Below are 27949 nucleotides of genomic sequence, written 5' to 3' on the forward strand. Positions count from 1 at the left end.
TAAAATTCTCATAAAATATGTTGAATTTTGTTATGACGTGACAACAGACCTCCAAAGCACGAATCTGTACGTGATGATGGAAACGGAGAAACATTTTCAGACAAATCGCCCATAGCGGCTCTTTCTGCCTCCTGCTGTGCGCTCTGTGTCTTTAATTACCTCTGTGGCTATTTTTAAATGCTCCTTCCAGCAGCTGCAGCTCCTGTTACCTGTCTACCTGTCTCCTTGTCTCCTTTCATCCACGTGGTTTTGTCTTCGATGTTCTCTGACAACATGACCCACTTTGTGCACAGATCTGTCTTACAGGGTTTGCTTTGTTGTGATGTCGGCTGCCTGTCATCGAGACAGCAGATGTGTTTGTTTCCTTTTCTTTATAAACTGGTACCTTCAATGGGATGGAGTCGTTTCTGGACTTGACAGCAACACCTTTTTTTTTTTTTTTCTATGAGGAAATTTGCTGGTGAAATAAAATAATTTTTTTAAAGAACATTATCTTCATCCTAATTAAAACAAAGATCCATGTGACTCCAGCTATGCCACTCCATCTTTCATTTCGCTCTCTCTTCCTGTGACTCGCTCTTCCTCCCCCCTAAAACGTCACACGTTCTCAGCGCTCTTTCTCCCAGCTCCTCATCCCTCTGCCTCCCCCTGTCATTTGCCGACTGACTCTCTCCACCAGGATCAAACACGCAGCAGGTAACGTTAAAAAAAAGATTGATCTATTTCCTTCTTCCATCCCCTCCAAGCATCCTCTTCCTCATCCCTCTCTTCCCCTGCTGCATGTTTGTTTTCTGTCTCACCCCTCCATCAGTCACTGGCTGAGATTGCACAGATTCTGGACAGGCTCAAGGGCTGAAATGTTTTTATTTTTTAATAGATATGCATTATTGGGTTTTGATTTATGTTTCCAGCTCTTACTGTGGGTGAGAGCCTCTTCACAGGGAGCCTAGTTTCCACAGTTCTCCATCCATCAGGCTGCGTCACTGTAATCACAGTGAGTCCATGAGAGGAAGCAAGTGTGAAAGCTCTTCCTTACGACTGTGGGCTGCAATGAAATGCATTTTGATCATGTTATCTTATTATTTTATTGAAACCTATCATCAATTTTTCATCACCACCCACCTCACTTGCTCATTTCCATATGTCAAATTTTTCTGCATGTACTTAAAGGGGCAGTGTTATGTTAAAATCTACTTTTTTAGCTTTGCACTAACTTATAATGTTATTCCCTCATCAAAAATACACCTGGATTGTTGCTTTGATTCTTTCATGCATGTTGGAGAAATCCTTTAATCTCCATGGTAACCATTCAGCTGTGCAAAGCCTGGTTGGACTTAGCCCCGCCTTCAAGGCGCAGCTCCTCCTCAGAGTTGCAGTTTTTAAGCTTCCCCACTCAGCTCCTTCAGACTAGCCAGCAGCAATTAGCAAACACCTGGTGGAACTGAACATCTGCTGCTCTCATTATATGAGCTTCTTCTCAATGCAACACTGGTAAAAAATGTTGAAGGTTTAATAGAGGATCCATGTTATTATGTGGAGTTTCAGAAAGAGCAGCAGTTTCTTATAGGGGCAGTATTATGTGTTTTCCAGCCACATACTCTCATTTTAAAGCACAATCATGTAACTATGTTACCTTGTTATAAAAATGCTAAATCAAATACGACTTAAAAGAAATTTGGCTTTGTAATTTATTGTCTTGAAATTGGCCTTTGTCATTTTGAAAACTCCTGCTTTTTCTGAAATTCCACCTTCAGGAAGTTATTGCAACATGGCTCCTCTATTAACCCTTTAACAATATTTCTACCAGCGTCGCACTGACAAGTAGCTCCTTTTCTGAGCTCAGCAGATGCACAGTTTTACCAGGTTCCACTAATTGCTGCTGGCTAGTCTGAAGGAGCTGAAGGAGGAAGTTGTGTGGAGGTTTGGAAACTGCCGCTCTGAAGTGGAGCTGCGTTGTCAAAGGCAGAGCTGGGTCCAACCAGGCGTTTTGCACAGCTGATTGGTTGCCATGGAGATTAAAGGATTTTTTCAAACATTCATTAAAGAATCAAGGCGACACTCCAGGTATGTTTTTGATTGGGGAATAACATTATAACATGATGAAAAGCTAAAAAAAAAAGTCTATTTTATGTAATACTGCCCCTTTAAAGTGACCGAGGCCCATTTGCAAGATGCTAAATTATGAATTTATATTTAATACTTGCAGCATTTTTATAACTGAAGGTAACAGAGTTCCTTGACTGAGCTATAAAATCATACTATGTGGCTGAAAATGCATAATACTCCCCCAATAAGCAAAATCTGCTGTAAAGATCAAGATGAGGCTAATGTTTAGCATTTTGCAGGATGTCTATAGTGAACATCGTTGCCAGAGAAATCCTCGACTCCAGAGGAAACCCCACTGTGGAAGTGGATCTGCACACAGCCAAAGGTGACAAAAACATACTCCCTTAGCATCTATCATGTCCTCCAGTTTCTCCAACCTTTAACCCTTTCCTAATCCAGGTCTGTTCAGGGCGGCTGTGCCCAGCGGAGCGTCGACTGGCATCTACGAGGCTCTGGAGCTCCGAGATGGCGACAAGACTCGCTACAAGGGCAAAGGTGACAATCGTCAGCATGCATCCATCCTTCTCTTCTCTCCGCTTCCTCCTGGTGAATTTTAATGTTTGTTTTTGTCCTTTAAGGTGTTACCAAGGCTGTTGCTCACATTAATGACACCCTCGGGCCCACTCTCCTGCAGTCTGTGAGTATCAGCTGCTGAACGAGCAGGAGAAGCATGAAAAATCTGTTTACTCTGTTTGTGACAGCTTGTTTTCCTCCTAGGGAGTGAGAGTCCTGGAGCAGGAGAAGCTGGACAACATGATGATCGAAATGGACGGCACCGACAACAAATGTGAGCCTGCGTTTCTCATGCTGAGATATCCGCACTGACATGCAGCTGCAGCGGCCTGCATCAGCTGCATCCATGTGTGATGAGGCGTCTTCTGTGTTTCCTCGCAGCCAAGTTTGGGGCCAATTCTATTCTTGGAGTATCGCTGGCTATATGCAAAGCGGGTGCCGCGGAGAAAGGCGTCCCCTTGTACCGTCACATCGCTGATCTGGCAGGAAACGGTGATCTCGTCCTCCCAGTTCCAGTGAGGTTTTATTTTGTTTTTATAACCAGTCAAATTGTGATTTTCACATAAAATTGTTAATATGTCACAATAACAAATTCACCTGGTTGATAAATTGCCCCAAAAGATATTGCAATAAATTATAATATTGTTATTTTGAGATCGTTTTCAAGTGATATTATGTTAATGACAAAATAACGCATGAACACATTCTGAAAGATTAATAAATTCTAAACAACATTTGACACTGGAACTAGAAGACATTTTAAATATCCCCAAATAAACAAACAGAACAGCAAAAATAACAAATAAAGTTAATTATGAAGTCTCTATAAAAAAATTATTCAAAAGAAAACTGATGACTTTTTTACTCGAGTTTTTCTTAGAAAGAGAAAAAAATAAATCATACAAATGGAAATTATTGATCTCATTTTAATTAATCATACAATTTATTTATTTATTTATTGCTTATTGCGACAGGACTATTTATACAACTTGAGTCTTTCCACATTTTGTCATGTCAGAACCAAGACAAATTTTCATTTTTTGCCACATCGAGACTATAAATGTCTTTAAAGGGCAAAATGTTGCAGGAAATATATATATAAAAAAACCTCATGAACAAATTGTAAAAATATCAATAAACAGCTACTTCTTAAAATTCAATAATATGATCAGACCAGCCAGAAGTATACATATGGAGGTAAATACAACATATGTAATTTAATGGACTATTTTATTTTTGAAAAAGGTTTTGTCTACGAAGCCTAATTTTTTGTATTCAAATCAATTATTATTTATTTATTTTTACAAAGGGAGAATTAGATTTGCAAAACAAACTTTTATTTGCCCATTTTAGAAAATTTTGATTATGATTCTCAAACGTTTTGGTTTTGAGGGAATATCCTGTTCACAAATACATTTTTATTTGAATGAAATATAAATTCACATTTATGTTTCATTGCAATAAGCACAATTTATACAATTATTTTTTATTAAAAATATGTTTTTAATTGAATAATGAGGCAAATTTACCTCCATTTATAGGGTGTGTGTTAGAGAGATATTTCAAAACACAAAATTTGGCTAAATTTTAGCTTAACTTGTCCCTGCTGTAGAATGTTGATACTACCAAAGAAAACTAACATCAGTAATAAATGTCATGTAATACTGAATTAAAATATTCTTTTTTTAGTCCATTTGTATTGCTTTTATTTCCAAAATGTGGTGTAGAAAAAGTGTAAAAACTTACCCTGAAAATGTTTAAATATCTTAAATTCTGGCAAAAATGGTGACGTGACATTTCTTGTTTTATTCGGTTTTCCCCCCACGCTGTTATTTTTTATTTTAACGCAGTTATGAGGCACGGTGGCCTCAAGTTACTAGGTTGTTGCTAGGTAACCACAAGTTACTCAGCAAGTAGTTGCTAGGCAACTAAAGAGCGAGTTAGTTAGTTGATGACGCTAACCTTTTAGCTGGGCTTGAGAGGCTGAGCGGCAGAAGTCTTTCCTCTGTCTACATCCCCCAGAATGCTGTGCGGTTCTGTCTCAATATTGAAGCTTCTACCATCAGATTCGCAATATATATTGTTATTGATTCATTGTAGAGCAAACCATATTTATTATGTGTTAAAGCTTCCTCCCGTTGTGTTTCTCTTGCAGGCCTTCAATGTAATCAACGGGGGCTCGCATGCTGGTAACAGACTGGCCATGCAGGAGTTCATGGTTCTCCCTGTGGGTGCAGAGTCTTTCCGTGAGGCGCTGAGGATGGGGGCGGAGCTTTACCAGACTCTGAGAAGCGTCATCAAGGAGAAGTACGGCCAAGATGCTACCAACGTGGGCGACGAAGGAGGGTTCGCCCCTAATATTCAAGAGAACCGTGAAGGTGAAAAAGTCCACGCACCTGGAAACGGTTCCTAATGTCATATACCGTATTAACTGGCTTTTTTTTTCTTGTTCTCCGTCAGCCTTGGAGCTGATAAAGACCGCCATAGAGAAGGCGGGGTTTACTGACAAAGTGGTCATAGGGATGGATGTTGCCGCTTCTGAGTTTTTCAGCGAGGGTAAATATGACCTGGACTTTAAGTCCCCGCCCAACGCCGCCCGCAACATCAGCGCTGAGGCGCTAGCCAGCATCTACCAGGGCTTCATTAACAATTACCCAGGTTGGTATAGCAGGTTTTTAAGCCTCACGGAGACATGCAGTAGCTGCGTTTCTATTACAAATGTGCGCAAATCTTTGTTGATATTCTGCTAATGTCGAAAAAACACAATTTCGCAATTCCGTTAAATAAGAAATTAAGTTAAAATCATGCTTGAATAAGCTTGTTCAAGTGATAAGTCAACAGAAATTATGGCAGTGATGGATGTAAACAGTTATGATGAAATATGTTCATTATTCAAACATGACTAGTGCTCATCATCTGACAGCCATCAGAGAAGAGGCTAGTGTCTGATTCAGCTGCTGGCTACATTTGCGGCATTTAGGGGAAATTGTAGTCCGCGATTTTACAGGAGAGCTCAGAACACAACTTTCTATTAATTGTGGATGCTACCAGTTTCAGATTGTCTGGAAAAAAAAATCATCCTCCTATTGCTTTCTGCCGTCTTCTTCGATGTTTTCGCCAGTAGTAACTGCCGATTTTTGATCACGTGACTGGTGTGTGTTTCCACAATGCAGTCTTACAAAATACATGTTTTGATGTGTCTGAAAAACAACATCCGTGCACAAAAACCTTTTTTTTTTGTTTCAAAAAACGTTTATTTTTTTTATATTAGGCGTGTTTATAGAACTGCGCAAATGGAAATGACAAAATATATTTGCTTAATGGAAACATGATAATTTTGAAAAAAATTACTAATAATCCTTTATAAAAGTTTGCGTTAGGATGGGTGGTTTTTCGACTGTATAGAAATAAATGAATTTCTCAAATCTGCAATGGAAACACTTTCTTTGGCATCACATCAAGACAACAGGAACAGCCGGATGTTACTACTGGCGAGAAGGTCAAAGAAGACAACAGGAAGTAGTGAGAGGATTATGATGCAGCATGTTTTTTTAATGCATGTAAACACGTTTATCTACGTTTGATTGTCATTATGTTTCTTATTTAATGGAAACACCACAATTGCAAAATTGTGTTTTTTCAACATTAGCAGAATGTCAACAAAGATTTGCGCAGATTTGTAACGGAAAGGCCGTTACTCTCAGTATCTGCTGCTCGTAAACACATTTTCTTTGGATAGCAGTGGCACAGTCCTGCCTTTATTTGCTAGAGGCCCAGCAAACAAAGAGAAAAACAGATTTCTGGAGAGTCTGCTCTCTCCTCATGACACACAGGTCTGTGGAGGATGTTTTGATTATGTGTGGCAGCACAGAAAGGCTTGTTATGCTGACAGGAGTGTGTATGCAGCTTGTGGAACGTGAAATGTGTATGGCATTGTTAGCATCTTCATGCAGGAGCATCCCTTCTGTTGTTTCCTTCATAACAGGATGTGGTATTTGACTCATATGTCCATTTCTTTCCTCAAGTCGTGTCAATTGAAGATCCTTTTGACCAGGACGACTGGCCTGCTTGGTCACAGTTTACAGCTTCGGTTGGCATCCAGGTGAGATGGGACTGTCATTTTGTGAAGTTAGGTCACCTAAACCTCAAAAACAACTGAAACAGAAAATGAACTTCACTGACATGGTCTCTAAAACAAGAACCTCCATATTTGTTGTTATAGATATCAATATTTTTGTTGTTGTAGTATCATACTGTCACATTATGAAGTCAAGGGAAAAATCACATGTTGGGAAACATCAGCCAAGAAATGCAAATGGTTCCTCCAAATTTAAAATGACCCTTAGCATGCCACTAAATTAGTTACAATATGGCGTAATGACACCAAAGTCAGTGTTTTGTAATGGCCATCACAACGCCCTGATCTCAGGACCATGGAAAGTTTGAGATAAAAACCGTGAAAAGGTATGAAGCTCACAAATCTGACTCAGTTATGGCTGTTCTGTCTGGAGGAATGGGCCAAAAATTACAGCAAACTATGGTACTGTCTGTGGAGGGATAATCGTAATGTAAAATTAAGTCATATTCTTGAAAGGCAATAAGACCAAATACTAAGTAAAGGTATGTAAAATTATGAATTTAAAGCACATTTAATAATTCTCGGAAAAAAGTAATTCTGGCTTATAGCATATGTAACATTTATAGCCTAAAAATAGTCACTTTATTGTCAATTAATCACATGTACTTGCCACCCCTGGTGAAATTAATAACTTAAAAAAAACATCACAAAACAATAAATAAGAACAAATAGCAGTAAAAAAATGTTTTCCATAGAAAATACAGCAATAATATTTTAAAAATCCCACAAACCAGATACCATATACAGTTTTAAAAACACAAACTTTAAAAAATCATTAACAACTCAGATGGATAGAATTTATGGGAGAAAATTCAACCAATTAAAGTCTAACCTGCTCCATTAGTTATACTCTAAATAATAAAACTAAGATACTGCACTCTATTTATTGCCAGCTAACCAAAGAAAAACTGCACAAACAGAACATAAACAGCAGCTCCCAGAGACTCTGTGAAAGAGATAACTGCTTTATATATTTCCGCAGTGACAACGCAGTCGTCAACTCCAGTTCCTCTGAAAAACAAAACATCTCTTCATATTTTCTGGGACTTTTCTCTGCAGGTTGTTGGAGATGATCTGACTGTGACAAACCCCCGCAGGATTCAGCGAGCTGTGGAGGAAAAAGCCTGCAACTGTCTGCTGCTTAAAGTCAACCAGATTGGCTCTGTGACTGAGGCCATCAAAGCGTGCGTCACTGCTCTGTTTTCATTCATGCAAAATCTCATGTATGTGTGCCTGCAGTGCACCCAGCTGCATGCGTATGACACTTATGGCTGCGTTTCAGGTGCAAACTGGCTCAGGAGAATGGTTGGGGGGTGATGGTGAGCCACCGCTCTGGTGAGACAGAGGACACCTTCATAGCTGACCTGGTGGTTGGTCTCTGCACCGGACAGGTAACACGCTCAACCCAATGGATGATGTTTCCCTTCGTCTGTGTTTTACATCTTTGTAGTTCACATGTAAGTTTTCACATTAAGTGTGTGTGTCCCCTAGGTTATCATAGTTAACTAAAACTACAAATAACGAAAACTGAAATTGAGAAAATATTTTCGTTAGCTAAGATAATTAATGGGGAAAAATTATATCTAATTATAACTAAGTCGTGCGACTAAAACACACTGAAATTATAGATATAACATCCTTAATTTTTGTGTTTATGAATCTATTTGTTAGCCTTTCGAACTGATGTGAATTTGATCTACCTAACAAGCAGGTTACGTCAGCTGTCGACAAATTACGGTAATCCATAATCCTCCTGGCGGTTATGCTGCGCCAGTCTGCAAAATGGCAACAGCAAATGCTGGGAGAAAACGCCAGAGTTAGCTATTCAACAGTAATTAAATACATTTTATGAAAATGGTATCTTCTGTTGAGTATTCATTACCCAATTCATAATCCTGATACTTTGACTTTTTTGAATTTTACACTTAAAAAGCATTAAAAAAAATAAGACTACCACTACAACTAATAAAAACTAAACTAAAACTAAAGAATATTTAACTAATAAAAACTAGCAAACACACTCTAAAAACTAATTGACACTAAACGAATTAGAGAAAAATCGCAACAAATTAAAACTAAACTAATGAAAAACAACTAGGTAGGGTTCAATACTTAAAGCCTGATAATAGTTGAAGTTTGTGTTTGTAGTTAAAAATTTTGCAAAAATACGCATACGTTTGGCATAATCTCAAACAGCAATATTAGTTTAAGAGAAAAAGCACCAGGTGAAATCATGAGTATGAGGTAAAACTGGAAACCTCCAGTTTGGACTTATTCATTCAGTAGATGCTACTTGATAGCATTAAGAAAAGTAAGCAAACATTTTAAATTGTCTTAATAATAAAACAGCCAAGCCTGTAAGTGTTTCATATTTTCTGTCAGATCAAGACTGGTGCTCCATGTCGGTCGGAGCGTCTGGCTAAATACAACCAGCTCATGAGGTGAGTTTCTATTTCATCTCATCATTTTTAAATGTCATGTAAGAGCCCGTAATTTATGTCTTTCTTTTCTTTCCCGTCCATCCCTCTGCTTGCTGCCCTCTGTGTTTTCTGTCTTCCTCTCAGGATCGAAGAGGAGTTAGGGGACCAGGCCCGCTTCGCTGGTCACAACTTCCGCAACCCCAGTGTCCTTTGAGTGCCAGAGCCATCAGCAGCATGAGAAACCAAATGTTTTTATGTACTCACTTGTTTCAGTGGTGCCCCAAACACACCAAATAACTCATAAATAAGTCTTTAAATAAATAGAAAACTCATTGTGGCAGTGTTGATCTAATGCCTCAACAAGTTAAGTCTCTTGGTGGTCTTGTTAGTATCTTATTTTTTTTCCTCGTATTATATGCTTTTCATCCACTCCTGAAAGGTGTTAGTCCATGTTGTTTTGTCTAATTCCTGTTTCAGTGCAACAACTTACTGGTACTTTGTCAAAAAACAATAAAGTTATGATATCGTCTTTAATGTTGTTTCTTAAAGTGATTCAGTACATTTTGAAAATACTTTCTTAATCCCAGAGGGGGATTAAATGTTGCTTTAACTCATGTTATCTAAGTTTCTTCAAAGATTTGTTGAATATACAGAAAGCTGTGGGCAGGGATCCTGTAGTGGTCTGTGTTACTGCAGATCTGAACAAGCCTCTGACTGAAGCCTAAATACAATAAGTTATACTGCACTAGAAATGACAAGTGACTTAATGAAAAATGGACTGACAGAAGTTCAAATATAGAGTATTTTGGTTCAGTTTCTAGTGCACATATTTTTGTGTTCTTGATAAGGACAAAAACAACGGGTAACTTTCAGTCAGATAAAGGAGCTTGTTATAAGGCAATAATTGCTTAATATTGATGAAATAGTACTAGTTCCACTGGCAGATTATTTCACTTATAGCATGGGAAAAATGTCTTGTAATAAGTGAAATAATTTGCCAGTGGAACTTGTAGTTTTTCATCAATATTAAAAAACGTCTTAAACTCCTATATCTGACTGAAAAGTTGTAAGTTAGATTCGTCTCATTTCAAGTTTACTGCAATATTCACTCAAGTAAAAATAAAAAGTGTTACTTGAGTGCACTTTTTGGGCATCTCTAACCAACTTTGGTAACCAGAGTATTTTGCTACTTTTATCATATTTCCAAACCAAATGTATAAGATCTAGTGTCAATTCCGGCACCCGCCAGCAGAGGGCGCGCCAGCAGAGAGGCGCTGCTCCAGCCGAAGCCGCTTGTTGCCGCCGCCGCCGCCGCCGCTCCTCCTCGGGCTGCTTGCTGCTGGTGGCGATGATGATGATGATGATGATGATGATGATGATGATGATGATGAAGGAGGGCTGGAGCCACGCAGGCGCACCACGCACAGTCTCCGGACGGGTTGCCACGGTAACCACACAATAGGAGACGGGACAGGGGGCTGTGCGAAGGGGAGAGGAGAAGGAGTGAACGACAGGAGCGGGGAGGAGGAGGAGGTCTGCAGAGCCGCTTGACTGGACACACCGCTGCAACCCTCTCCCAGACAGACACATTCAACTGTTTCCAAACGAGTCCGAGGCTCCTTTGTTTAGACATGGTGGAAAAATGTGGGAAGCGCACACATTTACCTATTAAAACCAGACATTTATGGTTCTGTTGTTGTTTTTGCTCGTTGAGGTTTACTGCGGCGAGTTATTCAAGCTCTCCATGTAGTAAAGGTGACTCTGGAGGGACTAGTCTAAGGAGACCCTCCCTCTTGATCCCCTCCCTCTTCAGAGTTTTGGCCCTCTCTCTGCGCCTCTCTTCCTCCCTCCTCCTCCTCATGTCTCCCCCCTTCTCTCCTTATGCAAATCACGCCCTCACCACTCTCCCTTTCCCTCACCCGACGTGCATCCCTCTCTCTCTCTTTCTCTCTCGCTAAATATTTTGACTGTAAGACTGGAGAGGGGGTACAAAAAAGTGCAAGTCGTCTTGAAGAAAGAGGGGGGAGAGAGAGAGATGGGGGGTGCAAAATAGGAAGAAAAAAAAGGGGGGGACCAAAAGGGGGTGGGGAAGAGGCATCAATTTGTACAGTCTGCAGTTGGCACCCCTGTTTTTTTTCCCCCTGCAAGGAGTAGCAGGAGATTTCTTCTGCGTTATTGTTATGATCGGATCCCGCTGCAACATGAGCCAGCGCCAGGCTCTGCTGACAGACGCCTGGGCCCTGAGGTGTGCGTGTCGGCGTGCAACATAAAGCAAAAAAAAAAAAAAAAAAACCACACACACACAAGGGGAGAAAGGGAAAGGCAAAGTGGGAGAACGCATCGCTGGATATTATAGGTAAGAAGCAGAAAATGGATTCTTGCACTCCTCTGTTTGTGAGCCACGTTTGTTCTCACCATGCCATTTTTTGTACCTACTCTTTGTGCGCTAATCATCATCATCATCATCATCCTCATCATCACAATCATCAATCTGCGTTGCTATATCTAAAAAAAAAAAATGTCCTGGCGAATAAACGCTGCACGACGCGGTGCATCCACATTCCTGCGAGGGGAAAAAAATGGGGTCTGAGGGGAGCCAAAGCAAATCGCCATTCCGATTCACCTTTTTCTAACATGTGCATCGCTTTGAAAACAGACATCCGTGCAGACTGTGGAGTCATATATGTGCTGCTGAACACGTCGCCGAGGAGCTGGCTGGCTGGCTGGCTGGGGCTCCGCTGTTGGTAGCATATAGGCTGCAGCTATGCTCGGTCCCCCCCTCTGCATGTGTATCAGTAACATTTTTGCAGGAAGAAAAGAGTCGTTGCGGTGCACGATCGTTGGTGATGTAAGCAGAGCCACTGCATGCTGCTGCTTTGCATCACACACACGCAGAGAGAAGAGGCCAGTTTGTTGATGATGCATGTGCTGCGAGTTGGTGGTGACAGTGCTGGTGTTTGATGACCGGTGGACCACTGGCAGGCCAGCAAGGATGCCACCTGTAACTGAGAGGCATTGTTCAGACCCCCTACTGGATGCTGCTGCTGCTGCTGCGTTATTAATCAATTTATCTGCAGGTAAATTAAGGGACTATGCCTTTTGCCTTGGCTAGTACATGAGTAGAGAGACAGGAATAATTTGTGGAACACATATTTTGGTCCTTTTTGAGAGGATAGTTCACTCAGTTGCTGCAGATTTGTTGGCATGTTTAGCATGCTTTGACGTCTAAGCTAATTAAGAATAGCTTAGACGTCAAAGCATGCTAAAAATGCCAACAAGCTATTCTTAATTTGTATCAAGGGGCCCAAAGTGTGCCAAAAACATATCCCCCTACACCAAAGCTTGGCAAGACTCAACGATAAGATATGTTGGTCCACCACTTAGGTATTACCAGACTGGACATGCCTTTTGCCTTTAGAGCTACCATAATTCATTGTGGAATAGATTCAACAATGTATCAGAAACATTACTATAAGTGTTTGGTCCACATTGATGTAATAGCATCACACAGTTGCTGCAGATTTATCTGCTTTACATGTGTGATGCAAATCTTCATGTCCACCATATCCTAAAAGAGTTATTCTGTATTGAAATCTGGTGACTGTAGAGGCTTATTTAGTCATTGTCAAGGAAGCAGTTTGAGATGATCTGATTTTGTGACATGATGCCCTTCATACTGGAAGTAACCATCGTAAGATGGGCACTCTATGTTTATAAACCAGCAGATACGGTCATTAGCGATACTCAGGTAGGCCTTGGTATTTAAATGATAATAATTGGTACTAATTTTCTCCAGACCATCGCACCACTCCTCCATGTAGTGGTTGGACTCAGTCTTAGATGTAGGATGTGGAAAACCATCTTCTTTGAGGGAGGTCAATATGGAGTTTCTCATCCACATCAAAAGGGGTCACTTGAGGGGTTTGAGCATCTGATCAAGATGCCTTCCTTTGGAGGCGTACTGGATAGATCTGACTGAGAGGACAGATCCTGCTAGTTGGTTACATTGGTGTAGCAACACCTTGAGACCCCCAGAATGAGCAATAGTGTCACTGGGGGAGAAGGATGTCTGCATTTCTTTATCTGAGACTCCAAACCGGTCTCAGATAAGTGAAACAATAGGAATACAAGAACTACAACCAACCTGAACCTTTGAAACAAGACTGAAGGGATTCATGCTTTCATGTCGTCTATGACCCTACGGTATCAATACGGCAGATACTGTGGAGATTTGGTCATCTTGTTCAACTTTAGTGTTATTTCTAGGTTTTTAGCTGACGGACGGGAATGGTCTTCTGCTGTTATAGTCATTTGCTTTAAGGGTCAAAGTGTTTTGTATTTCACTTTCCTTGGTTGTAACTAGTGGTAACTTGAGCTACCGTTGCCTTTCTGGCCCTATGAGCCATTCTGCCTTCAACAAAGCATTTCTGTCCACATAACTGCCGCTTGCTTGATATTTTCTCTCTCAACTCTCCATAAACCAGAAACACGGTCATGCTTGACAGTTCCGCAGATCAACAGCTTCTGAAATAATCAGACCAGCTCGCCTGACACAAACAACTATGCCACATTCAGAAGCTCTTAAATATTGTTGCCAGAGCTTTGAACTTCAGCATATCCTCCTCAGCACATCTAGATGCATAAATACATGGAGTTGCTGACATGTGATTGGCTAAGTTGCTATTTATTTTGTAAGCAATTGAACAGGTGTGACTAATAAAGAGACCAGTGCATATTCATTAATATCAGTGATTGCGACTTTCCTGATTTCACACCTGCTGCAGGAGCCTTTTATTTAATTAATGCATATGTAGTAAAGCTGCTACATGACTCACCTACAGTGTTCATACACTCTGGTTCTACTCTAGCTGTTCTTTCTTTTCTCTTACAACCCTGCACACTATTTTTAACCTCATTTAATATTCATGAGCCATTTTTTTCATCATAGTGGCACATGAATGAATGGATTAGAAAACCCGATGAGTGCATACTGTTCACTGTCGAGCGGAACCACATGGAAAAAAGAATCTTGACATTGTTCGTTCCCCTAATGGGTTGCTGAATAAATAAGCTTGTGATTCTTCTGACCATAACCAGGTCATGTGGGTTAACCACAAGTAGCTGTGGGTTGTTGTGGGGAAGGTGGAAGAAGGACGGGGGTTGTGGCTCTCATTCACAGTATGTCTCCTGCAGACTACATTCCAAAATGCCAGTATCCCAGTGTTGCAGCTCAACCAAACGGTGTATTCTGACAGTCGGAGTGGATGAACCTCTTGAGATTGTAGTTCTCCGTTGCTGTGCTGAAACCTAAGAGCAGAGAGGAGATTGTTTTGAGTGCAGCGAAGAGCAGTGGTGCCGATACAGTGTGGAGCATGCAGCGAATTTAAATGCTGTTTTTCTGCTCTTATAGTCTCGCATGTCTTTAAAAAAATGTCTCCAGTTCACAAACTCCCCTGCGAGTACAGATAGCAAAATGACGTCAATGACCACTGCGTTCTTTCATCGTGTTTTTTATTTTTTCACAAAAACATTGAGTACTTGAGCAGAATTCCCTTCAGGTTGACTCATGCCTTCTTCTCTTCTGTTTCTCTGCAGGTTTTTGTAGCTTTTGCTGTTGGTAAACAACTGGAACCAGTTCTGTTCCTGGAATGGCTTCTGTTGTGAAATGGACGTTATAAAGGAAAGATAATGAAAACAAGGACGCACAAAGAATCGGTATGTGCAAGGTCTAGTTTTTCTGTTTTTGTAGAATTGTCATAGGGTATATAGTTGCTTAATTTCTCAATGTTTGTCTTACTATGTCATAATTAGTGAGAAGTTAGATAATTTTTCAAAATGTCAGATTAGTCATTCTCTTTGTTGTTGTTCCTCCCCTTTCTTCTTTTTTCATTTTTCCCTTTACTACTGCTACCCTAAACTGCCGCCCCACCCCTTTTGTTTCAAATAACTCTCTTGTTTTTCTTTCAATTATCTCTTGTTCTCCTTCTTTCTCCTCTCTAACACATAAACATTTAACACTTTGCACCACCCCACCATGTTTTCCCCTTTTGGTGGACTTTGCAGATGCCCATGCGCAGTGGGCGAAGGAGGGGGGCAAGTGAGGAGAGAAGGGGCAGGCGCCCGCACACCAGCCCAACTCGCCCTGAACGCACTGACCGGCAGACGGTTAGAGCTCATCTCTTTGTGCTCATCGTTACCTCTTGACTGTAATAATATGCATGCATGCAAATGATAAAAGTCATGAAACAAAGAAAAACTGCCTGTTTTGAATTTGGTGTGTGTGTGTGAGTGATGTGTGAGTGAGTCATCAGTATGGTTGCTACAGACATACCCTTGCAGTGTTAAGAACTGTTTAACTCATTTTTTGTCAGCACGTTGAAACCTTTGATGCTTTGTGTTTAAACGCATGCAGCTGCAGGCTTTGTTCTAAAAACAGATATGAGCCTATTATGGATTCAATACAACAAAATTAAAAGTCTTGTGTTGTTTTAGCAAAGAGGTGGTGGTGAGGAACTGGCTGGAAATCGCTTCAGTTGCAGATCACAAGGACATGATTCATCAGAGAGTGAGGGGGAGGAACTTGTATCACCTCCAAAGAGACAGAAAGTTCAGGTTTGTGTTACATGTCATCAGCTTCTTATATAAAGATCCCTTATTAAGCAACTTGCACCTTGCTGTCTTTGACAAAAATCTATTTTTGACTCTACCTCACTCTAAAGTTATTCATTTCTTTTGTTAGGATTCAGCACCAAACACAAATCCTCCAACATCAACACACTTGACTGAAAGCTCAACAACTTCCACTGTTCCACCTCCAACCTCAGCTGCAAGCCAATCTCGGGAGAGTGACAATGAAGATGGCCAATCCCAGGGCAGTAGGAGTTCAGCCGTAGGGAGCCTGGCCAATAGCAGTAGCAGCCTGAGTAGCGGGCGGGATATAGACCAGGACAATCGATCCTCATCTCCTAGTCTTTCCGCTTCCCCTTTGGGTAGCCTGGACTCTGATTCTGATGGACCCGATTCACCAAAGCAAGGAGAACGTGAGAAAGGTAAAGAGGTTGGTGCAGGAAAGGTGAGCGGGGAGGATAGGAGAACGTTACGAGAGGGGAGAGGAGAAGAATCGTGTGGCGATGGGGAAAAACGAGACGTAGAGACAATTGAAGATTCTTCATCTCTAAAGCCCCCTTCCACTCCCTGCTCTTCCTCTAGTCTAACTCCTTCTATTCGAGGAGGAGAATCCTCAAATGACAGCAATAGTGGGAGGAAATCATATTTCTCCCTGGATTCCAAATTGATGTGTAAAGTTGAGTATGGCTCACCAGCGGGTGTTGAAAGCAACAGAATGACTTCCAAAGCCAGCACACAGTGCATAAACAAGACAACGATCTCTGGAGGAGATTTTTCCCATAACAGCCCCAACATTCCCCATTCGTTGCCCCCTCCACTTCCTCCTCCACCTGCTCTGAAGCCGTTGGAGCTTGGGGGACAAAACCTGTCGGCTGAGGTTAAGACAGAAAGAGACAAAACTGAAAAAACAGAGAAACTCATGGACAAGGCTCAGTCCACGCCTCCTTCTCTCCTGCCACAGTCCGGCCCGCAGCCCCTGTCCCAGTCTCAGCCTCAGACCCAGCCCTCTAGTCATCCTCACCATTACAGCTCCAGTTGGCAGGGCGGGGCAGCAACTGGTTGCCAGGGGAGCTGGGGCTACTCCCGCTATCCTGGCAGCCATCACCCACAGCACCAGCCCCCCGTGCAGCAGCAGCAACTTCCCTCCGTCTACAACCCGCCATCCTCTCGCCACTCCTCGTCCCACCCCTCTTACCTTCCCCATCCTCACCCCCACCCTCACAGAGAGTACCTTCCCAGGTACGCTGGAGGGGGGGCGGACAGAGAGAGGGGCCCCACAGGAGAGAGAGAGAGGGGAGTAAGAGGAGAGTGTGGTGGGAGAGAGATCACCAGAGAGTTTTCTGCTCCTGTTGGCAACAGCAGCAACAGTAATGGAGGGGGGAGTAGTAATAATGGCTGTGGTGCAATGAGTGTCCCCAACAGCATTCCAGCTAGGGAGTTTGGGGGGATACCCGTAGGGCAGAACAGGGAGTACCAAGGCTCAGGAAGAGATGGACCCAACTTAGGTCCAGATCGAAGAGACTTTGGTTCAGCATTCAGGGACAGGGAGCGCGAAAGGGAACGGGAAGGAGGAAGGGAGTTTAATCTGCCAAATCAAAATCAGAATAGAGACTTTGGCCCCACTGGACCTGCAGGGGGGCACCCAAGAGACAAAGATGGCAACAGATGGAATGAGTTTGGGAGCCAGACAAGAGAGGTTGTGAGCAACAGCAACCCTAATAACAACTCCATACCACAGGGGAACCCCCCAAGTTCAACCAGTGGTCTACCAGTCGCCCCCATGCTGAACCGTGACCCACCTGCGTCACCCCAAAACAACCTCAATCACCCTTCTCATTCCTCTCTTCCCCAGCATCCCCATTCTCATCCCCCAAATTCATCCAACAGGGATTTCCCTCCACCCATGGACCAGACACAAATGCCTTCAACTGGAGGAGATCACTTCCACAGAGACTATCCTCCAAGTGGAGGAAAAGACTTTCCAGCTGGGGCACCTCCTTCTGCTGGCACAAATCGAGAGTACCTAAGTTCCCCTGGAGTGACTCCAAACCTGGGACGAGAGTACCCAGGGACAGGAGGAACGCAACATGCCCACCCACCTCACCCCCACTACCAGCCTGGGCCCAAAGACAGAGAGAGGGATTCAAACCTGCGAGAGTCTGCTCTCTACCAAAGCCGTGGAGGCCCTAATCAGCCTCCTGCACTCTCTCCTTCCTCCTCTTCCAGCCATCATGGACAATATCCACATCCGCCTCCTCAGCCACCTGTACACCCCCCTCAAAGCTCCCATTCCCAGGCACCCCAATCAACTATGGGACCTAGTACACGTCCTCCACACTATCAGTCCTCTGCTCAAACTCCTCCAACACCTCTATCTCCCTTACCTAGCCCATCTACCAATCAGATGGGAGCCTTCTCATCCTTTCCCTCTAGTTCTTCCTCTGCACCCAACTCACAACTTCCCGTTCCAGGTGTGTCATCCAGCTGTTCACCTGGATGCCGCAGTTCGTCTTTCCATGGCACTGTGAACAATCATCCTCAGTTCAGTGGCACCTATCACTCCAACGGAAGCAACGGCAGCACCATGGCAAACAGCAGTAGCAACAGTAGCGCAGTCAGCAGTAGCAGCAACGCAAACTCACAGGCACCCTCACCTCAGAATGTCTCGAAGGCACCACCACCTCTCAGTAACTCCACCAACAACAACAGCAATGTCTCAACACCTGCCTTGACCTCATCACTTCCTGGTGTGGAGGGACATTCAGACTCAGGTCTACCTCCAACAGCCGTAATCAAGGAAGAACCACCAGAGGACCGGGAAGAAACTGAAAGCCCTCCCCTGGTGTTAAGAAGTCCCTCACCTGAACCAAAACATGTGGATATTCCTATTCACGCCAGCCAATCAGCACGGTAAAATCAAACTGGAATGAAGAGCCTTGCAAAAATAGTAATACCTCTGAGATTTTTCACATTTAACATTTTGTCACACTAGACCAGGAGTGCTCAAGTCCAGTCCTCAAGAGCTACTACTCTGTAACTTTCCGATGCATCCCTTCTCCAACACACCTGAATCAAATGAATGGCTCGTTACCAGGTCTGGTCAGAGCTGAATGGCTGCTGGTGAGGGAATTCAGCCATTTGATCCCAGTCTGGTGGAATAAGAATGGATCTAAAAGTTGCAGGACAGTAGCTTTCGAGGGCTGGTCTTGAGCACCCCTGCACTATACTCACAAACTTGTATGTATTTCTTTGGATTTTATGTGATATACCAACATAAAATACAGTATAATTTTGTAATGGATGGAAAATTGGTAATTATCTTTAGAGTATTTTAAAAATAAAAATCTGAGGACATGCTAATATATTCAGCCGTGCTTGAGTTAATACCTTTTCCTGCAATTAATCCTTTGGTGTGTGTATCTATGATCTTTTTGCCCATGAAGATGCTTCCCTTTCTTTTTTTTCAAAACAGACTGAGTCACTTTTCAATACTTTTAACTGCTACTATCATTTAGATTTTGGACTTGTGTCTCCTTGTGACAAACTGCTCTGCTTTATGCGTATTCACACATAAAATCCAAAAAAAGTACACTGAAGTTTGTGGTTGTTATGTGAAAAAGTTCAAGAGGCGTATTGCAAAGTGCTTTTAGTTCTTAACATCAGACTGACTCCTAATAGTTGTAAACATTATGTCCAATGATTCTAGGTTTCACAAGGTCCTTGACAGAGGCAGCAGCAACTCCTGTGCCCGCAGCGATGTCCTCTTTGTCCCATTGGACGGCTCCAAACTGTGGAAAAAGAGGAACGAGATGATCGAAAGAGCTCGCAGGGAAGTTGAGCAGAGGGCCAGAGACCTGAGAGAGAAAGAAAGGGAACGGGAAAGAGAGCGTGAGAGAGAACTGGATCGGCATCTACAGGTGTGCACATTTCAGCGTGATAATTATGTCCAATGTCAGATTTTATGGATTTGATGTAGATTAAATTGATCTGTTGAAGGGAGGGGAGGAACGTAAGTCATATACACATGATTTACTGTCCGTCTGTTTTCTCTTCCAGCACCAGAAGGATGTCAGTGCTGCTGGAGGGGGACGCCAGGGTTCCTCACTCTTCTTCCCCCCCTCGTCCTCCATCATTCTTGACCCTTCCTCTTCCTCCGCCTCTTCCTCCGCCAACGTAGTCGCCCACGCTCCCGCTCACCCACAGCATCACCCCTCACATCCACATGCTCATCTTCCACCGACACATCATCTCCACCCCTCTCTGTCCCACGCTATTCCCCACTCCCTCCTCTTACCCACCATGGGTGGGGCGTCGGCAGTGGTTGGTGGTCCTCAGGGGGCCCTGGGAATTGGGTTAGGAGGTCCATATTTAGGACCTGACACACCAGCCCTGAGAACCCTGAGCGAATACGCTCGCCCACATGCCATGTCTCCTCTTAGTGCAGCGAGTCGTGCTCAGGCACACCACCCTCAAGTTCACCATGGTCACCCCCACGTCCACCCCTCATTCTTCCTCCCTCAATTACAAAACCATGCTTTGAGCCACCCACACCACCTACCTACCGATGCAGCAACAGCAGCAGCCATCTTGGGCTTTTTGTACGGTGGCAGCCTTGAAGGTGGTCCAGGTGTGCCGGGGCACCCTGGGATGGCCGGGGGCCCCGTACCAGGAGGAATTGGCGGTGCGGGTTTGGGAGGCATGGGTTTCCCTCACGCAATGGCAGCTCATCGAGATCGGCTAAAGCCTGGATTTGAGTTTAAGAGTGATGAGCGGGTTTATCCTGTGGGATCCATACCCGACCCTGCAGCTATTGCACTTGCTCATTCGCATGCGCATGCCCACAGCAACGCCCATGCACATGCTCACTCCCTGCTGCTTGCAGGAGGTGCAGCAGCTAATGAAGTATCACTCTATGGCACTCCACCCCCTCCTCCTGCTCCACCTGGACCTCCACACCTTCAAAACCCAACCCTGGCACAAGTAACCCGACCTCCACAACCTCCTGCTCCACAGTCACTGTCTAATCCTCCTCCTTCATCCCTCCTTCCACCTTCCCTCCCCTCTCACCCTTCATCTGCCCCCTCAGCCCCGGCACCACCTTCCGCACCTCCAACTGCTCCTCCTCAACCACCTACCTCCAACTCTTCCTCACTTCATCAGCCAGTGCCCCACTCTTCTTTCCCTAACTCCCTGTCCTCTCACGTGCCTCCGCCTCCTGCCCCAGCTGCTCCGCCCGAGACTTATCCGACTCCCACGCGCTCCCCTGCCTCGTACGAGCGCGACAGGAGCGGAGCGAGGGAACGGGAGAGGGAGCGGGACAGAGCAGCTTTGCCGGCCTTTGGGGACAGAGAGCGAGAAAGAGAGAGGGAGCGAGAAAGGGGAGGGAGTGGGGGAGGCGGAGGAGCAGGAGCGGGGAATGGAGGCGGAACAGGGGGAGGAGGTGGAGGAGAGAACCTGGGGCGTCTTCAGATGTTGAATGTGACGCCTCATCATCACCAGCATTCACACATCCACTCACATCTTCACCTGCACCAGCAAGACACAGGTACCAACTGCTATTACCATTGCTGTCAGAGTCAGCTCACACCACAAACCTCAGATCTGTCACTATGAACAAAGTTAGACACAAAACATTATTTCAAAACATCTGCTTAGTTAGTAATTAACAGATTATGCTGTTGACAGCAAACTCAAAATTCAACAAAAGTCCAAACTCAAAGAGTCAAACTTCGTTCTTACTTACAATGATTGCAAGTGATTACACTGGTCAGCAGCCAAAAACTGTCTGGGGTTTTTCAGCTGTTTTAGGGTGATTTTGATGTGCTGAATCCAAAAATCACATTGGTTTTGCTCAATTTGGTAAACTTTCTGATCTATGGAGCAACATGAGCATCAAAATGCATGACTTGTTCTCACATATGGATCAGTTTGTTGAGAATCTGGGTTCAGTGAGTGACGAGCAGGAGGAGCGAGTCCATCAGGACAGAAAAGAAATGGAGAAATTTACACAATGAGGACATAATGTTCAATTTACATGTCATTACCCTTAATAGTGTTTATTGTACAATTTACAGAAATCCAAGTTTGTAATATTTCATTAATACACCCTGTCAGAAAACTTTCTTTTTTCTTCTAAGACCTTTTTAGGATGATAATGTCACAAGAATGTAATTTTTATAAAAACCTAACCTGATTGAGAAAAATTGATGTAATTTTTGGATTCAATGATGCAAAAAAAGTCTTAATTCGGTGGAAAAAACATAGACAACATCCAAAATATATATATATATATATTTTTAAATCTCAGTATTATCTTAGAAAAAAATATTATTTCTGATGGCTCTAGTAGTTTTCTGGTCCTTTTGTTCGAAAAACAGTATTGATCATTACATTTGTAAATTTCACATAAACAACCTATAAGAAACAAACAATACAGGATTGTTTCAAACATGAATCTTTATTTAGCAAGATTGCTGTACGCTAACCCCAGAGTAATTTGATGTGGTTAGTGTTTTTCTGAAATGATCTTTCTTTCTTTAGATGGGTGAATCCGTTTTGAAGTTGTTTCTTTTATTCAGAGTACACACATACTCCATGTCGTTTTAAAAAATACCGTACACAGGGGATCGGTTTCAGAAAAGTTTTCATCCACATGAACCCACACAGATCCGCCACTGAGCGTCGTTTTTTAAACACACCAAACCCAGAAGTATAACACGAAGCTAAAACCTGCCAGCCAATCAGAATGCTTCAAAACAACCATGACTTCCTGTTAGGAGTTTGGAGATTAATTTATAAAGCCAGGTGTATGGGTTGAAGTACTTTAGATAGTGTATTAGAATATAGTTATTAAAAAACTAAGACAATGTCAATTGGGAATTATGTCATAGATTGTAATGACATCTGCACACGTAAACATGAGTACAGTTTTCTTAAATCGCTACTTTGTTTAGAGTTTTCATAAATAATCATTTCTAGTGATATCAGACAGAGTTTTTGTGTGAATGAAAAGCCAAAACGTATAAAAATTTATCAGTTTCTCTACATATTAGGCCAGATTTGGACTAGACCTTACTCTCCTCTCGCTTGTTTGAATGTTTTCTACATTTTGCTTTCTGGAATAAAACCAAATAAAAGTCGTGTGATTGTATGATTAAATATTTGTTCTACAAATCATATTCAGCAATATTCCCTGACTTTCTTTTGATCGGATCTAATAAAAGCTCCTGTATGTAAAACGTCTTCTGAAGATCCTGCTTTGACTCACTTTAAGTGTGTCCTGTATTTCCTATTACATCACTGGCATCCAGCGGCGGGCGGGGTTCACCCCCTGATGGACCCGTTGGCGTCGGGGTCTCCTTTGGCTCGCCTTCCTTACCCAGGAGCAGCACTCGGCACGCCCATCCTGGCTCACCCCCTCACTGACAGCGAGGTGCTTCGCCAACAGCTGTTCGGTGAGGAGAAGGCTCCTCGTCCATGTACTCGTTCAGTTTTCTTCTCTAAAAACAACACAGTGCTAAAAACCATTACGGTCGTGCCGCTTTGCTCTCGACGGTGACCTCTGACCCTCTTTTTTCCAACTCTTGCTGTGGGGACAGGTGCTCCTTTCCGTGACTTGCCCCAGCCTTCCTCCCTCACCGGTCCCATGTCAGCGGCCCATCAGCTCCAGGCCATGCAGCAGGCCCAGAGCGCGGAGCTGCAAATCCAGAGACTGGCCCTGGAACAGCAGTGGATCCACCACCATCACCACCACTCCCTCACACAGGACGAGTATTTCAGGTGCTAAAGCCGTCTGTCCGTTCTGTCTAAACTGCAACTGATTATTCTGAGGAGAAAAAAATAAATCTTTTTGCAAATGCTTCAGTTAACCACTTCAGCCTTTTTTATACAATGCATTACATTAAAAGATGCAAAGAAACAACTTAAATTCACTTTTTACTTTCTTATTTTCAATAAGAAAATAATCATTTTGTTGCCTAAAATGCAATAACATCGTATTCCTCTGGTGAAAGCTTGATAATCTTTAGTAAAAAATCAGCTGGTAATTTATAGTTTTTGTTTTGTTTTTTAATGACAAGGAGTATTAAATAATCTTCTTCCTGCTCTCTTTTGGACATGCTATGTTGACATTCTGTTTTGTTTTATGTTGCATTATTTTCGTGGTTATTTTACTTTGTTTTTGGTTTATTTGTGTTATTATTTATGTTAGTTTCTATTGTTTTACTCATGTCTGAAATAAGTTATTAAATTGCAAAAATAATTATGCATGTGAAAACCTCCACCGTTTCTGCTTCACGTAGCATCAGTACAGTATCGGAGGAATCCTTTGAGTATTTTGAGTATTTTTTTGGATTAACTAATTAATAATCGGATTTTTAAAAAAAAGAGTTGCTTAGTGGGAGATTTTTTTTTTTTTTTAACAGAATTTGACCCATAAAAGCTAAAACTTTACCATGTGAGAAATTTTGGGTAGAACATATTTACCCAAAACTAAATATGTTCTATTTAATTACAAACAACTGTTTGTTTTTTTGTAAATTTTGGCTTATTTGCTGTTTAATTACATATATGCTGGCCTATCATTTTAACTGGAAAACCTTTTCTCCAGTTTGAGATGATGTCTTTAAGTTTGCTTTAAACTATAAAATATTTCTTCTTAGGTTTTGTATGGAGCTAAACTAGGGCCATAAATTTTGTTCAAAAGAAGAAAAAAAATAAATAAAACTTGAAAAAGTTGAAACTGAAAAAAACTTTCAAAACTGCTTTCCAGATTGTTTTTCAGATTTTTTTTCTTTTCAACAAACTTTATGGCCCCAATTTAGCTCCGTAGTTTTCTGTAAGGTAATTTTCTGAAACTTTCACAGAACAGATTTTTACTGGATTTAAGGAAATCTCTGAAGGAAATCTGTTGCACTGAATTTTATTTAGGTTTAGAGTATTTTAGTTTAGAGGGAAAAATTAAAATCTACCCCACACTTTTTTTTTTGCTTTATTTTACTTCCACTTCAGAATTGCGCTCTTATCACACAAATCCCAGTAAAATACATTAAAGTTAGAGGCTGCAATGTGACAAAAAGTTAAAAAGTCCAGGAGATAAAAAGGCTTTTGCAAAGCTGATCAGCTGCAACTTTTGAAAATGTCGACCTGCCTAGAAAGGACACTTTAAAGAACGGTTTCTGATTCTGATTGCTCTCTTATTCTTGCCTCCTGAATCTTATAAAACAGGTTTTGCTTCAACATAATCACCCAAACACACTGTTGGGCATATTGCCATACAAAAGTATTGATTTTGCTTGAGAGAAATAAAACTGAGTGTTTTAACATCAATTAGTATCCCGTTTGCTTTTGGTTCTGCTATGCAGTGACTTTTTTGGATTTAATCAAGACCTACGGAAGAATCTCAATTCTAAATTATGTTAGTAATTCAGGTATAAATTTCAATTATAAAGCCTAAAATGACAGCCTGGATTTTGATCTCAAATGTGGAAAACGTCAGATTAAACGTTTAGATTTTGCTTCCAGGCAACCAGACTTTGCTATAAACTTTTAAAGTAAAAGATTTTCTTTTCGCTTTTTCACTTATTTTCTGTCAGGGGTTCGATCAGGTTGTTGTGCAGCATTATCTCTAATAAATTTAAAAGGTAGAAAAAAAAAAGAACAAGAGATTCAGTGACTTTTACTACAAGGCAGTCTCAATGCATATTTTAGGGGTTTTTTCTGGAATATTTTTATCTACCTGAACATTTCTTGTGTTTAGCACAAAAGCAACAGAGTAGATTTGACATTTGTTGATCTTTACTCTGTGCATGAGAGGAAAGGAGGAGAGATTACAACCTGTAGTAAAAAACACAATTTATGTCATTGTCTATAAATACTGAAACTGAATTAAAATCACTTTTAACTCAGAAGAAGGTTGGAACAATCTGACTTTCTCCAGTAAATAAAGCCAATCTTTTGATTCAAGTGTTTATTTCTGTTTCCTTGAATTGAATATTACCACTAAGGTTGACAGATTTGATTTATGTATTTGAAAGTAAACTGTAAAAACTGAGGCTTAAATTAGGGGAAATCGGATCAGATGTCCTTCATTTTAGGAGACTGGTAGATCTTCTCCACCTTAGCAAATGTCTAAAAATCAGCCTCTGTCTTCTTCTGCTCTGCTGTGATCAAGGTTTGTCTGACAGGTCATGTCTGCATTTAACAATCATCATCCCACTTTTACCAACTCAGCGACTTTCTTGCTTTATTTAGCAACATTCCAGACAAAAAAAAAATGGTATTGGCTAAAACCGGAATCGGCAGGCTTTTTAAAGATCTGTGATCGCCCAAAAAGCTGCGGTCGGTTTAAGCAATTTGTTTGTAAACAAAATTGCAGAACAGGAAGATGGCCAAAACCAAAGGTCATCTCAAAGCTTCACCTTGATTTTGTTCTGGTTTCTGCAGGGGATCTAGAAAAGTATCTTTCAGTGGAAATGCACCTTTAGGGTTGCCAAGAGTTAACCACAGCATCTTCTTTAAAAAACAAACAAAAGTACTCAAACGAAAGGTTGGATTTTTCTACTTTTTCCGCGTGAGCTCATGCTGCTGATGAATTTGTTTTAAGGCTTCTTAGAAATGCTTACCATGTGTCTGGAGGATGCTATCAAAAAACTTACAATCTATAAAGGTGCATGTAATGATGCTGATCTTTCCATTAATGTAAACTTGAGCTCATTTCTTCTTCTTTTTAAATCTTTCAGTCACCTGAAGAAAGAGAGTGACAAGACCCTGTGAGGGAGGGGACACGATGCAGAGCGGCTCGGGCAAGAAGTAGAAACAAAACATGTGAATCTGTGCAAGAACAGACTGAATCAAGAAAAAAAAAGAAAAGAAAAGCACTGAAAACAAAGAGGGAACTTATCAAACCGAACCTGGACGGGAACATTTCGAAGGATTAACAAAAGAAGAAGGTGTGAAAATGTTGCACATCGTCCCTGCAAACTGCACCAGAGTCCCAACGTTTCCCTGTATTAACCTTGTTTTGTATCGTGCTCTGTACAGTATATTAGCTGGGAGGGGAGGAGGATTGTGAAGTACAGTATGTTGTAAAATACTTGATGCCAGAAGGAATGTGTACATGAGTCTCTTTTCTGTCGTTGCATGTAGCTAGGCGCTTCTTCTGAACCGGTGGAGCTTTTGGTTCTCTTTTTAGTAAATCCTCCCCTCTTTTGTATCCGAGGGGCGTTCGATATGCATGAGACCAGCGATTTTAGTGTTTCTGTTTATGATGATAGTATTGTTATTATGATTAATGTCGTCCGTTTGTTGATAATGATATAATTATATATACAACACATATTATTTGTATTATTTTTTTACATTTTCATGGTATGGCGGTCGGTTTTTATTTTTTATTTTCAATTTACCTTGTGAAACAAGATGCAAATGAGGGCAAAAGAAACAAAAAATCTGGGAATAAATTATAATCTCTTTTTTTGCTATAGTTTCCCCGAGTCTTGGTGTGTGTTTCAGAGTTTTTGCCCCGTCTTTTGTTTTATACAAGTCATTCGTGCACAAAGCATATCAAATTCCTCCCACTCCTCCCCCTCTGCACCAGCCTCTCCCTCCCTCCCTCCGTCCCTCCATCCTTCCCTCTCTCGGGTGAGTGTAGCTAATAAGAGACACATGGGATGAGTGTGAGACATGGGAGGTGAGTCGCTCCAGTGAGCAGCAGCAGCAGCAGCCACCCTGTAGAGCCAGCATTCCTGACTGCACTGTAAAAAAGGAGAAAAGAAAGAAAAAAGGAGAAAAGAGGGAAATTTGGGGAGAAGGAGAAAGAAGGGAGGAGCTGAAAGGAGTGATTTACTGATGCTGCTGAAGGCTCAGGGTTGTGTGTGTGTGTGGTGTGTGTGTGTGTGTGGAATCTCCTCCCTGCAGATCTGCGGCCTTCACTGCCGCCCCACAGATCACATTTATTGATACGTCCCAGAATCTGCAGCTCCGTTCCTTCTTGCTGCTGCTGCTTCTGGGTGTTTCGTCTTTTCTGTGGGGTTTGTGTCATTTAAAGTCACCTTGAAAAAGTGTGTCAACATAATGTAAAGCGCCTTCCTGCAGGACAGATCTCATTTTTACCCCCACTGGTGAAATCACATCTGGGGTTTTATTC

At 42.0% G+C, this 27949-nt stretch overlaps 2 protein-coding genes across 3 annotated transcripts; both read left to right on the forward strand.

Annotated features, from left to right (window-relative positions):
• Positions 1–569: 569 nt before the first annotated feature.
• On the forward strand, positions 570–9711 carry eno2 (enolase 2). The gene is made up of 13 exons (XM_023330194.1): positions 570–696; positions 2346–2431; positions 2506–2601; positions 2685–2743; positions 2824–2893; positions 3001–3134; positions 4775–4997; positions 5080–5277; positions 6645–6721; positions 7817–7941; positions 8040–8148; positions 9140–9198; positions 9322–9711. The coding sequence occupies exons 2-13, from the start codon at positions 2347–2349 to the stop codon at positions 9389–9391; spliced, it is 1305 nt and encodes a 434-aa protein (XP_023185962.1). The 5' UTR covers positions 570–696; position 2346; the 3' UTR covers positions 9392–9711.
• Positions 9712–11247: 1536 nt separating this feature from the next.
• atn1 (atrophin 1) lies at positions 11248–27289 on the forward strand. 2 transcript variants are annotated; one of them, XM_014468709.2, is made up of 10 exons: positions 11248–11533; positions 14773–14892; positions 15241–15342; positions 15670–15789; positions 15917–18714; positions 19511–19721; positions 19861–21349; positions 23115–23282; positions 23403–23583; positions 26544–27289. In XM_014468709.2, exons 2-10 carry the CDS (start codon positions 14866–14868, stop codon positions 26575–26577), a joined length of 5130 nt encoding a protein of 1709 aa, XP_014324195.1. In that variant the 5' UTR covers positions 11248–11533; positions 14773–14865; the 3' UTR covers positions 26578–27289. The 2 variants fall into 2 exon arrangements, with proteins under 2 accessions (XP_014324195.1, XP_023186693.1); XM_023330925.1 differs by having other exon boundaries at positions 23115–23258.
• The last annotated feature ends 660 nt before the right edge of the window (positions 27290–27949 follow it).

The sequence above is a fragment of the Xiphophorus maculatus genome, chromosome 3 (genome assembly GCF_002775205.1).
Source record: "Xiphophorus maculatus strain JP 163 A chromosome 3, X_maculatus-5.0-male, whole genome shotgun sequence".
Classification (NCBI taxonomy): domain Eukaryota; kingdom Metazoa; phylum Chordata; class Actinopteri; order Cyprinodontiformes; family Poeciliidae; genus Xiphophorus; species Xiphophorus maculatus.

What these genes read in the sequence shown, in the direction of transcription:
- atn1 (XM_014468709.2), top strand. Translation starts at nt 14,866, where the DNA reads ATGAAAACAAGGACGCACAAAGAATCG. An exon ending in CAAAGAGACAGAAAGTTCAG is followed by an intron (nt 15,790 to 15,916) that starts GTTTGTGTTACA and finishes TTCTTTTGTTAG; the next exon opens with GATTCAGCACCAAACACAAA. An exon ending in CACGCCAGCCAATCAGCACG is followed by an intron (nt 18,715 to 19,510) that starts GTAAAATCAAAC and finishes CAATGATTCTAG; the next exon opens with GTTTCACAAGGTCCTTGACA.
- eno2 (XM_023330194.1), top strand. Translation starts at nt 2,347, where the DNA reads ATGTCTATAGTGAACATCGTTGCCAGAGAAATCCTCGACTCCAGAGGA. An exon ending in TATTCAAGAGAACCGTGAAG is followed by an intron (nt 4,998 to 5,079) that starts GTGAAAAAGTCC and finishes GTTCTCCGTCAG; the next exon opens with CCTTGGAGCTGATAAAGACC. An exon ending in CTTCATTAACAATTACCCAG is followed by an intron (nt 5,278 to 6,644) that starts GTTGGTATAGCA and finishes TCTTTCCTCAAG; the next exon opens with TCGTGTCAATTGAAGATCCT.